At 40.4% G+C, this 13,962-nt stretch overlaps 4 protein-coding genes across 4 annotated transcripts; 1 reads left to right on the top strand and 3 right to left on the bottom strand.

The window, feature by feature from the left end:
• Positions 1–793: 793 nt before the first annotated feature.
• On the bottom strand, positions 794–4,691 carry MELLADRAFT_109813 (uncharacterized protein; the record flags this gene model as incomplete). Its single annotated transcript, XM_007413820.1, has 5 exons — positions 794–3,083; positions 3,186–3,305; positions 3,577–3,720; positions 3,770–3,955; positions 3,976–4,691. The coding sequence occupies 5 exons, from the start codon at positions 4,689–4,691 to the stop codon at positions 794–796; spliced, it is 3,456 nt and encodes a 1,151-aa protein (XP_007413882.1).
• A 929-nt stretch (positions 4,692–5,620) lies between these two features.
• On the top strand, positions 5,621–8,278 carry MELLADRAFT_90664 (uncharacterized protein; the record flags this gene model as incomplete). Its single annotated transcript, XM_007413909.1, has 10 exons — positions 5,621–6,070; positions 6,139–6,211; positions 6,305–6,351; positions 6,413–6,520; positions 6,583–6,596; positions 6,674–6,769; positions 6,838–6,926; positions 7,003–7,631; positions 7,720–8,059; positions 8,139–8,278. The coding sequence occupies 10 exons, from the start codon at positions 5,621–5,623 to the stop codon at positions 8,276–8,278; spliced, it is 1,986 nt and encodes a 661-aa protein (XP_007413971.1).
• A 539-nt stretch (positions 8,279–8,817) lies between these two features.
• MELLADRAFT_66054 (uncharacterized protein) lies at positions 8,818–9,675 on the bottom strand (the record flags this gene model as incomplete). Its single annotated transcript, XM_007413819.1, has 1 exon — positions 8,818–9,675. The coding sequence occupies one exon, from the start codon at positions 9,673–9,675 to the stop codon at positions 8,818–8,820; it is 858 nt and encodes a 285-aa protein (XP_007413881.1).
• A 165-nt stretch (positions 9,676–9,840) lies between these two features.
• On the bottom strand, positions 9,841–12,858 carry MELLADRAFT_66053 (uncharacterized protein; the record flags this gene model as incomplete). The annotated part of the gene is made up of 6 exons (XM_007413818.1): positions 9,841–11,128; positions 11,208–11,366; positions 11,437–11,526; positions 11,614–11,766; positions 11,796–11,948; positions 12,020–12,858. The coding sequence occupies 6 exons, from the start codon at positions 12,856–12,858 to the stop codon at positions 9,841–9,843; spliced, it is 2,682 nt and encodes an 893-aa protein (XP_007413880.1).
• Between the last annotated feature and the right edge of the window lie 1,104 nt (positions 12,859–13,962).

The raw sequence follows: 13,962 nt of genomic DNA, 5'->3' as shown, positions 1-13,962 counted from the left end.
GACTCAGGTTGAATGGTGTATGTAGGTGTCCGTACTGGGCTGCAGATCAGTCTGGCTGGTGTGTATATGCTAAGACTGGTCTGCACTGAGTTTGAACAATTGGAGTGTAGACTGGTCTGACCTCATCTGCAGAGACACAAAGTACACAGACCAGTCTGTGAGCTGGTGCAGACAAGTCTGGCAATGACTTTGAAATTTACAGGTCAGACGGGGCAAAAATGGTAGGCCTGATACTAGTAGGTCTGGTATGTCTATCTATTCTGTTACTGTGGCATACCATCTGCTTTGGTATCTCACCAAGGGGTCTGCATGCTACAGGTGCTTAGGAATCATCAATCCAATGACTTTAGCACCTTAACAAACATTCTAGACACAGTATTTGGCTTTCATAAATTGCAAGTTTTGAATTGATTGAACAAAAATTCTCACATGTGTGGGTATCCAAGTTTTTTACCCAAATCTTGCTGGTTTTGGGCATATCTTGAATTTCTGACATAATATCCTGTGTTATCATTTTTTTGCCATCTTCAAAACCAAGAGTAAAATTATACAAAAATATACAAAGTGATCCCAGGGCACATATGGATTCTAACATTATTTATTCATTCCTTTCTGACCTCCTATGTAACACTAAAACTTCTCTATGTTTGTTGTTTTTTAAACCCACCAGTATATTGATAATCTGGTGTAGTGATAAGAGAATATCCTAGATTCCATATCAAGCACAGCACATTATCAAGAGGTGTCTTTCAAAAAAGATGAATGGAGTTCTCAATTTAATTCATTGAGGTATTCAAAATTTATTAGTGAGTAAGAGACGTTTTCCAAAAAACTCAAAGAACCTCTTAAACCTTTCAAAATGGTGATCCATATTATCTGGTAGGTTCAATGGCCAATATAAAGGTTGTTTATCTTTGATTCCTGGCCTGTATTTGAGATCCACATCATCATATAGCAACACCAACCCCTCCCAAAGGTACATCAGTGGAATCCCACAGTGCACTCCCACCATTACTTTTCCCCATTGGAGTTGACATTGAGATATTGTACCCACCTCTGAAGCTTCCTTCTTGTTCATCCAATCACTCAACTTTGTTGGTGGTAGCTTCTCAGAATACTCAACAAGAATTCCAAACCTTTTCTCAAAAATATGTGATAACTGTGGCTGTTGGAAAAAGAAATCCCTTGTATATGTCTCAAACCACTGTTGTGACCCAGACCATAGAGGTTCTGGATTTTCTTGTAATAAAAATGTCCCAAGCATTGCATATATGATGTTTAGAGCTCTTTCCTTGATCTTGTATTCTTCCATTTCCTTCCATATGTTTTCTTCAATTCCAAATCCCAAATTGTGCTGGATCTCTAGAACAATTTGTAAAGATCCTCCTTGTTTGATGAAATCTTTCATCTCATGTGACTTGAAAAGGATTGAACTATGATCAATGCGTGACATGATACTCATTTGGTGAATACGAGTATTCAGCTCCTCTTCACCACACATATATAGAAGTTTCATACTATCTACTTCACTTAGCTCAGATTTCAGTTTCTGGAAATTTGAAAATTTTGCAGAATCAAAGTCCAGGAAGAGTGGGAATTCTTCCTCTACCTTCAATATCTTCAATACTTTCACTAGGGGTTCAGATATTAAGTCTTTCATGTTTTCAAAATAAAGTTGGCTTGCCTTTTGTGAGAACTGTGCCAGCAATGCAGTGACTCTCCTTTGAGCTTCAAAATTGTCTCCAAAAATGTGTGAGAATTCATCAAAGGTCTTTACCCAAGCCAATCTCTTCTCTTGATCATTTTCACCCTCTGTTTTATAATCAACCCAATCATCTGCAAGTATCAAGGCCCTTTGTTTGTCCAAATTGATTGGCAAAAGCCTCTTCTTATTTTGAAATTGAAGAGTTTCTAATATTGCTTTCCCAACATTTGTCTTCATTATTTGTGAAATTGATTGTGGTAGTGGTTTTTCAGCTTCCTTGGATTCCTTTGGCTTGTTTGGTTTCCCATTTTTCTTGTTTTTATTTTTGATCTTCTTGTTTTTTGAATTTTCTTTACTCACAGGAGAGCCCCTCTCTTTGTCCATAGAGTGCAAGCTACAATATTCTCCCACAGCCCTACTCTCCACAAATTTCTGGTCTTTGTCTTTATTTCCATCTGAGAATCCAACCTGTTCATTGGCTGTAGGTGGTATAATTAAGACATCATCATCATCAATATTCAATAATCCTGTCTTTGCTTCAGTTTTCATTGATCCCTTGATCTGTGGCCTTTGAAGGTCACTGCCCACCATATCTTGAGCCCTGTCTACTTCAGGTCTGCTATCTAGCTGGTGATTCTTTTGCGGTATGGGTTTTGAATTAAGTGTAGAAATCAACTTTGAGTTTTGATCTACCTTGCTGTTGTTGACATCTATGATTGCATTGGATGTTGTCAGATCTGTATCCAATGTGTTTCCACCCTTGGATTCTTGTGGAAGTTTTTTTGCAGAACCCTCTTCCCTGACAATATGTGGAATTCTGTAGTCATCTGGATGATTGTGATGAGGTAATAGTGAATTAACAGGCCTATTGGCAACATGTTGTGGACTTCCTACTCCTTTCACTACATTTGACTCCTTATATTGAGTAGTCAACCTTGTCCCCTTGTTTTTCATATTATCCCATGGTCTTTTCACACACAGTCCGCTTCCATTGCATGGAATCCACCCCTTATGGCCAGAGATTTCTGGAGTTTTATCATCTGAATCCATCACACTTTTAGACTTCAGTGGTGATTGGTGTGAACTTGAGGACATATCCACAGTTTTGCGCTTCCTGTCTTCAGTTTCTGCAATATATGGGTACGTTTTATCTGCCCAGTTGCTTTCACCAATTTGAAACTTATCAGAAAGTTCTCCCGTGATGTCTCCATCCTCCTGCTTTGGTGGTATCTCTTGTTCATGACAGCTGGCTATATTTTGGGAGGCAGGCCACTTTGCTTTGGACTTGGTGGGTTCCTTTTCAACTGAATCTTGTTTGGTTTTTTCCTCCATCTTAAATTTGGAGGCCTTTGACATTTCAGAATTCATCACTGAAAGCCTTTGTAAATTATTTGCCCACAACATCAGAAAGAATGCAAAATATTCTTGAGACAAAAGAGCAAAGAGGTGTTACCTTGCTGAAACCTCCGCAGGCACAGACCATTCTTTGTTGGTTTTGCTTTCATAATTTTCTGTGATAAATCTTCCACTTCCATCCTCTGCCTTTCCAATACCCATGTCTTTGGTGTTATGTGACTGTGGCTCTTGTTTCTGATTAAATCTGCAGGAAAAACAGACAAGTTGGATTTTTTAACAGCAAGGGTTGATTAGCTGACATCTTTGTTTGAATGGATGCATCTCATGAGGGTATAGGATATACTTTACAGAATCTTGTGGAACTGGTTTTTTGGTTTTGATGTCTTTCCTAATCTGGCTACTGGCTATCACAGTCTCAATAAAGTCACTATTTCCCCTGGATCATACATGAAGCATTAAAAACCACTCTGAATGTTCAGGTTTTCCAACCACATAGAAATAATTATCCAACCAACCTTGCTTTTGGTGCCTCATAGATTCTTTGTGCAAGTGGCTCCTCACATTGTTGTACCACTTTGCCTTTTGGGGGTACCTTTGTTTCCTCCTGGAGTTGCATTTCCACTTTGGGTAAAATATGTTTGTCCACCTCACTTTGTAGTCTTTGTTTCAGTACTTGGACTGTTTAGGAGTATAAGAGATATGACATACAGGTTCAAGACTCTAGGGCCACTTCCTGTTGGCTTTCCCTGTTGATGTGTCAAATGAGTAGAATGTTGCATTGAATTTGTGAAACAATTGATTGGCTCATGGCTTGCTAGCAGAGGAGTTTTCATTTTTCTTTTTCCCGGTCTTTGAGAATAAACATTGTCAGTGAATGACTCAGCATCTTCTGACCTAAAGGAAGATTCAGTTACCCTGTACTAAAAGTCTGAGGAGGCCCAGTAAATACACCTTTTTCATTATGTGTTTTTTCTTGAGGGGTGGCCTGAGTGTTTGAATGTGTTTTCTCAAATTGGTTGAGGTTACCTTGAGTGTAAGCTCTCTGCCCATCTTGAGGGACCAAGTCTTGTGTACCAGACCCAAAGAATGTAGGTGGAGTTTTTGCTGAGGTGAGTACTGAATCAGGATGATACAGCTCTGCTCCTGAAGCAGCCCATTGTGCAGCATCTTCAGGTTTGAGAAAACATGGGACAATTCCAGGTAATACAAAGTCTGGTGTTGGAAGACACACCACTGGAACTCCATTAGCAAGTGAGTCTTGAGGGTTGACAAGATTTGTAGGAGTAGTATGGATTTGGTATTCAGGTTGATTCCTGTTTTGAAGATTCCCAAAGACATGATATGCCGGATGATTATCATTATGCAAAGCCTTTGATGGGATTCTATGACTTCCGCTTTCATAGTTAGTTTCTGGATATATGCTTGATGTCTTTTGTCCCTTTACTTCCCTGTATGCACTTTCATGGTATCTCTTCCTGATATCATCAGATGTTGAAGATCTCAAAGAGTGGGGTCCCTGATCAAGACCAGAGGGTCTTGTTGATTGCTGTGTATATATGGCTTCCCCGTCTGTTTTGCTTGATGTTGGAAAAAATTCAGATGTCTTGAAATAATCTCCACCTTCTTCCATATGTCTTGCCTCTCGTGCCACATATCCGATAGTACTGGGTGGGCTGCTGAAGCACAGATGATTCAAACTTGGTAATAATAAAGAATTTAGAAAAATGAAGTTGATGAATGGCTTCATCCTGGAGGATATAAAGTTTCGACAGCAAAAAGAGAAATTTGGAAGGTGGTTCTTTTCGAGGAGTCAGATTTTTAGGACACGTCAAACTCAGACACCTACGGAAAGTCAATAGTTCCTCCTTTTCACCCTATTCATCCTTCAGATGTATATTGCAGGCGATCTGATCTGTGAAACCAGATGCTTGTTTAAGCATGATCAGGTGATCATTGAGACATCAAAGTTCGATCACATAACCCGACAGGCTCTTGAGGCTCGGTGAACAAAAGCCTCATGTTTCAAAGTTAGTAGTCCGCTGAAGCAAACGTTCCAGCGATTCTTGAGGCTCAAATCCTATGTATGATGGATGCAAAGCTGCACCAGTTCCCTATACTGTGCTGTTCATCGGAATCCGGGAACATTCAGAACATCATCAGCTGATGTGTTCTTGGCTGATGGGGCATTTGGCATCCATACATACATCTCCACGCAGAAGGTATGTAGTGAATGTTCAACGGGGTCGATCTCGAGAGATCCATTGATGCCTCCAAAGATATTCCTAGAAAATCGTCATAAAGGGCGGCTTATGCGACCACGCCAGCGCATTTGGCAATGGAGAGGGCATTGTTCAGCTTAAAAGAAGAACTAATATACGTGGAGGATGAGATTTGATTTATGTGATGAGATGAAGGTGAGATATCACTAATGATGGTAATCAAACTCTTGACATTTCACCGATCATCCTGTTGACCGCTTTTAGCACCTGGCTTTTAATTTAATCTTCATCCAACTTCATCATCACCATCATCACCATCATCACCAGGTCACCTCTCAGGATGTATATTCCTCACTTGAAATTCCATCATCCAAAAGGCCTTCATCCTCATGACTTACCAGCGGAATTCCTTACTCGACCTGCAGCTTATCTGACTCAATTGTTTGAATCAGGCGGCCCTGGGACCATTATTCAGCTGGCACAATCAAGTATCTGGGAGCTGGAGATCCCGATCAAGATAACTGCAAATCAATCAGAGCTCAGTACCTTTGGCTATCCAACCGATCCATCACTCCAAGCACAACTCCATCCGATCCAAGATCCAACGGCTATCTCGTTTTATAATACGCATCACGTGAAGATCTCTCATCTCACAGTTGATGGTAGAAGACCCGATAAGGGTTGGGTCGAAAATGGCTCAGCTCTTATTGCCTGTGGTGGTCGGCTAGCGAAAGATCCGGTGATACAGTATTGTACACTCAGACATCCTCGAGGGTGGTCATGTCTACATGTTAGTAAGATTTCCTATCAAGCTCTTTCCATTTTCCCGTCTCAGCCTTCTCATAATTTGCTTGACAGCTCTTTGATGAGTGCTCGGGCGGTCGTGTCATCGGTAACAAGATCGGCCCTGCAGGCTTACCAGCCCCAAATGGTATGTCTGATAATCGACATGTACACTATGGCCCATAACATTTCAACTTCTAGAAATCTCTTCAATTGACGCGCTGCGCATTCACTTTTCCAGGTCCATGGGCCGATGGGATGAGTATAGCATGTCGCAATGGACTTATAGTCAGCCTCTCTCTTTTTGTTTCGTTCGCTCAACAATTGCTGATGTTATTTTGTTACAAAGGCCAATAATGAGATCGTCGATGCCACAGATGGTGGAATCGTTCTCTTTTGCGCTCCTGGTACTATATGTACAGGCAACACTATCATTGCCCGCACTCAGAACCTTTTGGTAAGTACAAACGTCACTCTTCTCGGTTTATCAAAGATTGATTTTGATACTCGTTGAGCCAGGGCGCGATCAATATGTGAGCAGGCTTTTCCGGTGGTAATCTAGATCTCACATGGGTAAACCTACGAGCTCACATCCCGACGCATCCAAAAGGGTAGACGCGGGGCCATACGAGATGGATTATACTGACACAAGAGTGTTTGGTAATATTATCAAATCTGAAGGTGCCCATATCAAACTCGGGATTGGGTTTAGTGACTTTCTCTGTTCTCGCCATATAAATCCTTCAGCTTACCTCTCAATGGTCTTTTCCACAGGATCGGTCCATTGGCTTGGGCTCCTGGTTCCGAACAACGTAACTTTGGAGGCCAGGTGCATGATAACATCTTTGGACCTGGTTGTTTCGGTAAACCCATTCGCAGCCACTACGCCGTTGGGATTTCTATCACTAATCATGATCTGGTTAATTTTAACCAAAACAGGTTATGCAATCGGAATTTCAGGCGCTAAACTCTTTAGTGTTCAAGGTAACCGCATCGCAGCAGGAACTGAATTCAGAGGGGACATGACATGCATGCCTGAACCTTTGAATGCTCCCCCAATGGCATTTCTCGCCAATTCAAACCCAGATCTAGTATTCGATTGTGACTTGCAACCTGATTTCAAGAGAGGAAGAGCATCTTGGTTGATCGGTATCGAGGATGGACCGATCCGCAAATTGCGTTATGACCCTGAACAACTTCATCTCCACTCGAATTCTCCTAAGCATTCTCAGATAGTTTTCGATAAGATCACCTTGAAGCTCCAAGATGATGGACTCTTAGTCGTCATGTGTAACGCTACCCGATCTATTCTCTGGAATTCGGGCCGTAGTGGCGCAGTTGGTGGTGCCAATCTCACACTGAGTGCTGATGGTAAATTAACTATAAGGGAAAATGGCTCAGGTCGTTTGATATGGGATCCTACTGATTACTTGGATGGGAAAGTGGAGATGGGAAAAGCTAGTTTGACTATTGCTGATCAGTCTCCATTTTTAGTCTTATGGACTGGCGATAATTGCGTGGCTTGGGCTTCCGAATACGTTTTTCAGAAAGGTAGTTTTGAGTTGGTTGTAAGGAGTCTTCTCTTGATTTCTCATTAACCTCTGCAGTTGGGATCTATTTTTTGACAGGTGTCCCCATTTTTACATTTGATATCAGGCTGGTCAATATGTATGCATACCGCCTCATCAACCTTCAGGATTTGGGCCACCACCGATCCCGCCAAGACCGCAAGTTGGAGACTCACAACCTCCGATCATTCCGCCAAGACCATCACAACCTACCTACCTTTACTTGGATCCTGACACATCAAATCTAGTCCTTCACCAAGGCCGGGTTCCCAAAGAACCGCATGGTTCAGTGATCTGGGCATCTGAATTTTTCGCAAAATTTGATCGTCAAGTCAAAAGTATGGATCGAGTTGGTTGTCAAACTCGCTGCTGTTTTCAAGGAGGGGATGGGAATTTGGTCATCTATGGCAATCCGAATGATTCAAAACGTAAGTGGAATGGCAGTGAATGCTCTGGGATTGTGTGAATCTTGGTTGTACTGACTGATTTTGTGTGTGTCTTGATAAGCGGAGGAAAGGACAGCGTTATGGGCCTCTGGAACTGACTCTCATTGGATTAGGCTAGATCAACATTTGCTACAACAACAGCATTCACCTAGTCTATCTTTCCATAATCACACGATGGAACTTGTTAGAAAAGTCCCTTGAGTTGGTCGGGATGAGAAGTGATGGACAAATGAATTGTAGAAAATCTTGTTTGTATTATTTGTAAGGGGGAGCGGTTTGAAAACGTAATTGTTCTTACGTGCCATTCAGGTCTTCTTTGATTGTGTGCCCCAAATCTTCTTTAACACTTTCCCCCTCACTTTTGTGGAGATGCCAGGCTTGCTCCCTTAGGAGGAAAGCAAAATGATTATATCTTAAAGTCGATAAATATGCATGAATGGATTTATGGTAAGACAACAACAAAATAAGTGATTGCCAAAAGACTAGAGTTGAATTCTATTCTCCCTTTCTGAACAAACTATGACTGCCTAATATGGGTACAATTGAGTCATTTTAGATTGAGACCGAGATAAAAAAATCCAAAAGTTTGACAATATCAAAAGTTCCTGGTAAGGACCTGTGAAGAAACTCGAACAACAACCTGTAGTCAATACCCTCAAGAGACGACTTTGAAAAGATCACAGACGGCTGATTTTTTTGTTGCCACAAAACCACATACTGTGATTTGATTATCAGGCAATCTAGTCCTTGGTGAGCGTTTTGGCAAAGACCTTGAAATGATTATAGAACCTCTCAAACTGTGAGTCCAAATCAGATGGAAGGTTCAAAGGCCAAGGTAATATCTCAGCCTTGGGTATTGGGTCTTCTTGCAGTCGAGAAAGCTCTTTCTCAATGTAGAATGTCCCTTTCCAGAGGTCAGCAAAAGAAATACCAGATCCCAATCCCACCATAACATGCCCCATTGATAGGGTCTGAGGTATACAGCCTCTCAGATCAGATATATCCTTTACATCAATCCACTCATTCAGGGGTGTCAGCATTTTTTTTGCTGAAAGCTCAACAAGCCTGGCAAAGCGTTTGTTATATAGATCAGAAAATTCACGGTGGTTTAAAGCAAACTCCATGGTATATGATCCAAACCACTGTTGTTGAACCTTCCAAAGACCTTGAGGTTTTAATTGAGTTGTTCCCATACCATGAATTGCAAATATAGTGTTTCTAGCCCTTGTCTCGATTTCTTCATCTGTCATTTCAGTCCATACTTTTGGACCTACTCCCAATCCCAGATTGTGCTGAATTTCCAAAAGAATGTTCAGAGATCCACCTTGTTCCATGAACTCTTTCATCTGGGCTTGTGAGAGAAAAATGGATTTGTAGTCAATTCGTGACATGATGCTCATTTGATGCAGGCGGATGTTTAGCTCCTTGCCAAGCAAACCCAAAAGAATTGAGTGGTCTTCATCATTCAGCTTTGTGATGCGGTCTATGAGTCCAGTGACTTGTGAAGGCCTAGGTTTATAAAAAAAGAGAGGGAAGCTCTCATCTATTTTGAGAAGTCTCAAAATAGTTTTCAGAGGGTCAGAAACACTGCCTTTCATTTCAGACCATTGAAATTGCATTCCTCTTTGTAAAAACTGTGCAAAAAATGCAGCAATTCTCCTCCGAGCTTCCCATTGAATCTTGAAATTCTTTTTAAACTTATCAAAAACCAAACCCAAAATAGTTTCAGATGGTCCAACTTGTTCCAAAACATGTTTGTATCCTCAATAGATCTGTTCAAATTCTTGATCAGTCATTTTGATAGGCAAGAGCTTCTTTGGTTTATCATATTGTAGAACTTTCATCACTGTCTTGAAGAGATCTGACAGTGACTGGATTGTTGGTGAAAGTTCTTCAGGTGATTCTTTATCAAAATCTAAGACCTTGGTGACCTTCTCTTTCTTTTTGATTGATTTTTTCTTTTGTTTCTTTGACTTTTTCTTGCCTTTTGTTTTTGCCTTTGATTTAATTGTTTCCTCAAATTCTTCCTCTGAAGAAGATTCCTCAGTGCCACCTTCTATGGGGCTATTCTGATCTGGGTTGTTTGTGCTATGTGATCTGTGAGGGCTTTCTGTGGAAAAATCACCCACACCAATATCAGGTATCAGATTATTTTCAATTTGTTTTTGTGTATTTGTCTCTTCAGCTTCCAATTTATCTCCCAGCTCATATTTTGCATTTTGAAGAGTTGACCTAAGTTGTTCATTTTTCTGCTTTTCCTTCAAATGTGAATTGTTAACATCTTCATGGGTCATTCCCAGCAGAGACTCTTTGTTCTTTAATATACTTGAAGAAGATTGGGCGTTTCTTCCATTTGATTGTTGGCCATGTGTCTTTCCGTTTTGTGAAGCATTATTTTTTTCTTCAAGGAGGCCAATGACTGGTTCAATGTTGTGTTTGTTTTCATTTGAATCAATGTCTGCAAATGATTTTCTCTCAACAACTTTGATACCCCAGGGATTTGTTTCTTTTTTAGAGGTGGATGAAGATGACTTGGACAGCAAATTTGAAGGTTTTTGTTCAAGGTATTCAAGACCATGCAATTGCTTTTCTTCAGTTTTCAACCCTTTTTGAGGTGTTTCTCTTGAAATTTTAGTGTCCTTTACTCTTGAATTTCTGGTATGATAGGTCAACCACCCATCAGATTCAAGTCCTGAAGACAGACTTAGCTCAATTGTATCCTTGGAACTGATGTCTGGAGAGTTGAATTCCTGAATTTTTGATTGTTTATGGTCATTCCTGTCATTTTTGACTAAAGACTTGAGATATCCTTCCTTTGTTTGGTCTGTTTGGTCAGGCAGCCTCATCTTGTTTGTTCTACTTTGAGATGAAGTCATCTCAGATGTGAAATGATTTTCCACAACTCCACTTTTCTTCAATGCAAATGCATCCTTACTGGGAGGTCCTTTGTTTGCTACTTTCTTGGATGGGTTCTCTAGTGTTGTGAGATCCTTGCCTTTGTAGTCAGGGGATGTCGTACTAATTGAGTTTGAATCATGGTTGAATGAAAGTCTATTGTGATTATCACACATCATTTCAGACAAGAAAAGGGAGGAATATGAATTAAGTAGTCAGCATGTGCCATTCTTACCTTCTGGGTGAAGCTTTGGCAACTGATGCCCATGGTCTCTTAACATCATCATTGTTTGTATGTTTCTCCAAGGAATTGGTTCTGAAGTCCTCCCCTTCCTTTTTATCTTCTTCAGTCTTGATTTGACTCTTATAACCCAGAGTCTTGTGACTTTGGGCCCTGTTCTTTTCAATTACTAGTCAGAATTGTGAATATTTGAGGAAATGAGTAGGTATGTAAAATTGCTCACAGTAGGTCATTTTCAGAAGAATATTTAGGAGCTGGGGATTCCATGTTGTGATGGTTTCCCAGGACAGATATATCAGGAAAATCTGTCTCCCTGAAATCAAAACATAATCTCCAGTATATAAACATAATGATCACTTTGAACTCCAACACCAAAAATGATTAGATATGAATCACAAACTTTGTTAAATCAAGAATCTGAGTGCTTGTATCCTTGGCTCCCTGTATATGTGTTGTCTGATAAGGGTTTCTTTTCTCTTGTAAATTACTCTCTGGATTTTGGAGAGCCTTTGTGTGCAGGTGCCTGTTTTGTTCTTGTATCTTAGCTTGATAACTGATCCAAAATTCAAAGGAATCACTCACATATTTGAAAATTCAGGAAAGATTGTATTCTCCTTGGAACTGATATTTCCATTCTGCTTGGAGATGGAATCATGAGTCTTACCCTGGGCCTGGGGCCCAAGACTCCACTTCTGAACCCAAAACTTCTGTACATCCACCCAGATTTGCCATGACCTTTGAACAGAAATCATATTAATACCTTGTTCCAAATTTTTCAAGTCTATGTGTTGATAGACTTAACATACCTTGGATTAAAATGCTCAAGGGTTCCACCATACAAATTGTTTTGTCTGTCTGCATAATTTGACTTGAAAGGTAGTGCTGTGTTTTCATGATCATTTTGACTAGAAATCCTAAACACTTTTGACCCTGAAATGGGAACATTTGGATGACTGTAAGTGTAAGAAGATGGCTGATATTCAGAGTCTTGTGGTAGGTTTGGATCCAATTTTGTCAATGTTGCTCCTGCCTTAGCCCAATCATCAGCATCTTGAGGGTTGTAGAAAACTGGTACCATGTTGGGGAGCACAAAATCTGGTAGTGGCAGATTGAGAATTGGTTTGTAGTAAGTGTAATGACCTTGATGAGGTATTGTGTCATAATTAAGATGTTGGTAGCAAGACTCATTTTCTTTGGATTTTACCAATGGATGTGCTCTATGTGAAGCTTCCATGCATTCATCTACTTTGTGCCCTTTTGACTGATGTGGGTGGACTTTACTGACATTCTCTTGATTTCTGATTTTTGAGTAGGAACTTTGATTTTCATGACCTCTTTCTTTGGTAAAACTGTATCTTTGGTATGGTTTTTCTAAATTGAGATATTTAGGTTGTCTTGAAGTTCTCAAGACATTGTTAGAACTCAAATCTGTTGTGGATGTTGAAATTTGATGTTGAAATGTCTTTTCTGAGTCTGGTGCGGAAGATATGAAGGGGTTGGAGAGATTAATAGGTGCCCCTTCTTGTACAGATTTCATTCTACCCTCTGGTACATATTGCATGGCTCTGGGTTGGCTGTTAGTGCATGTGGTCCAATGGAGAAGTAGCCAACTGAGCTGGATGTATGAGCTTGAATAAAGCTTCATGTTTTCAACTATCTGGGCTTGATTTTTGATACTTGATATCAAGAAGTGATGAAGGTTTTTTGTAAAGAAAAAGATTAAAGTTTTATACATGGATGGTTATCTTATTGCTCCATAGAGTGTTTCAAACTTGTTCATTACTTCCAAGACTGAGGGCAATTCTGTAAAGCAAGCCGGAGTGCAACTTGTTCCGCCGAGGGTCACGCAGTGCGCGCCACGATGGTCAAACCGCAGTTACTTTGGATGCTTCCGCACCTCGTGGCTCTTACTAAAAAATGCTATGATTTGGTGTGAGTCGCAGCTTCTTCCTCCCGATGGAAACATGGAGACATGTTGAAACATTGGATGGGGGACTCAAAACATCTTAATCCTGTCTCATGATCTGTTTCGTGTATCATCTTCTGTAAACGTTACATTTCTCTTGTAGCTGTCTAAAAGGATGATTTTTTGAAGACTTTTGGATGATATCTCATCTTACAACTGGCAACCCAAGTTAAGAATGGTAACATACTTCGAAAACTGTGCAACTCAAACTTGATTAACCCCTCAAGCTTTTTTATGGAGGTCGATTGATCACCGTGTCCGCGTAGCTTAGCGAACACACCCAATTATCCTTTCTGCCTCAAATGTAGTAGGGTACCTTGGGCCTTGATGCACGGCGGGTACTTCCCTTTGTAAAAGATGAAGATCCAATGGTGCAAAGAAAATATAGAAAGACAATCATGGAATGGTTGACCAGATTTGATTGTTTGGCCTTTTCGGATGAATCTCCTGATAGGTGTATCTGAATCGTGTTGAGGAATATTCAAAATTCAGAACAACCCTTCAAAATGAAGTTCTTTGTTTAATCATACAAATCAGACACTTGGTACTTTTTATTGAGTTCAAAAGTACATCTTCCTCGCTTCTCAACATTCCATCCGCCATTAACCTTATTTTCTGGTGTTGGATTTTTCAGCCTCCCGATCTTCTACCTCTGACTCTATATATCTGGTCATATTTGGATCAGAGAGAAGATCGAGCCTCTTGAGAAACAAACTGAAGAATATCCATTGCAGAGCATCCTTTTGGGTTTTAAAGAGATACAATCTTGGGTCGTCGGGATCA

Source organism: Melampsora larici-populina, assembly GCF_000204055.1.
Source record: "Melampsora larici-populina 98AG31 unplaced genomic scaffold MELLAscaffold_39, whole genome shotgun sequence".
Lineage (NCBI taxonomy): Eukaryota > Fungi > Basidiomycota > Pucciniomycetes > Pucciniales > Melampsoraceae > Melampsora > Melampsora laricis-populina.
This window is presented reverse-complemented; position numbering and strand designations above follow the sequence as displayed.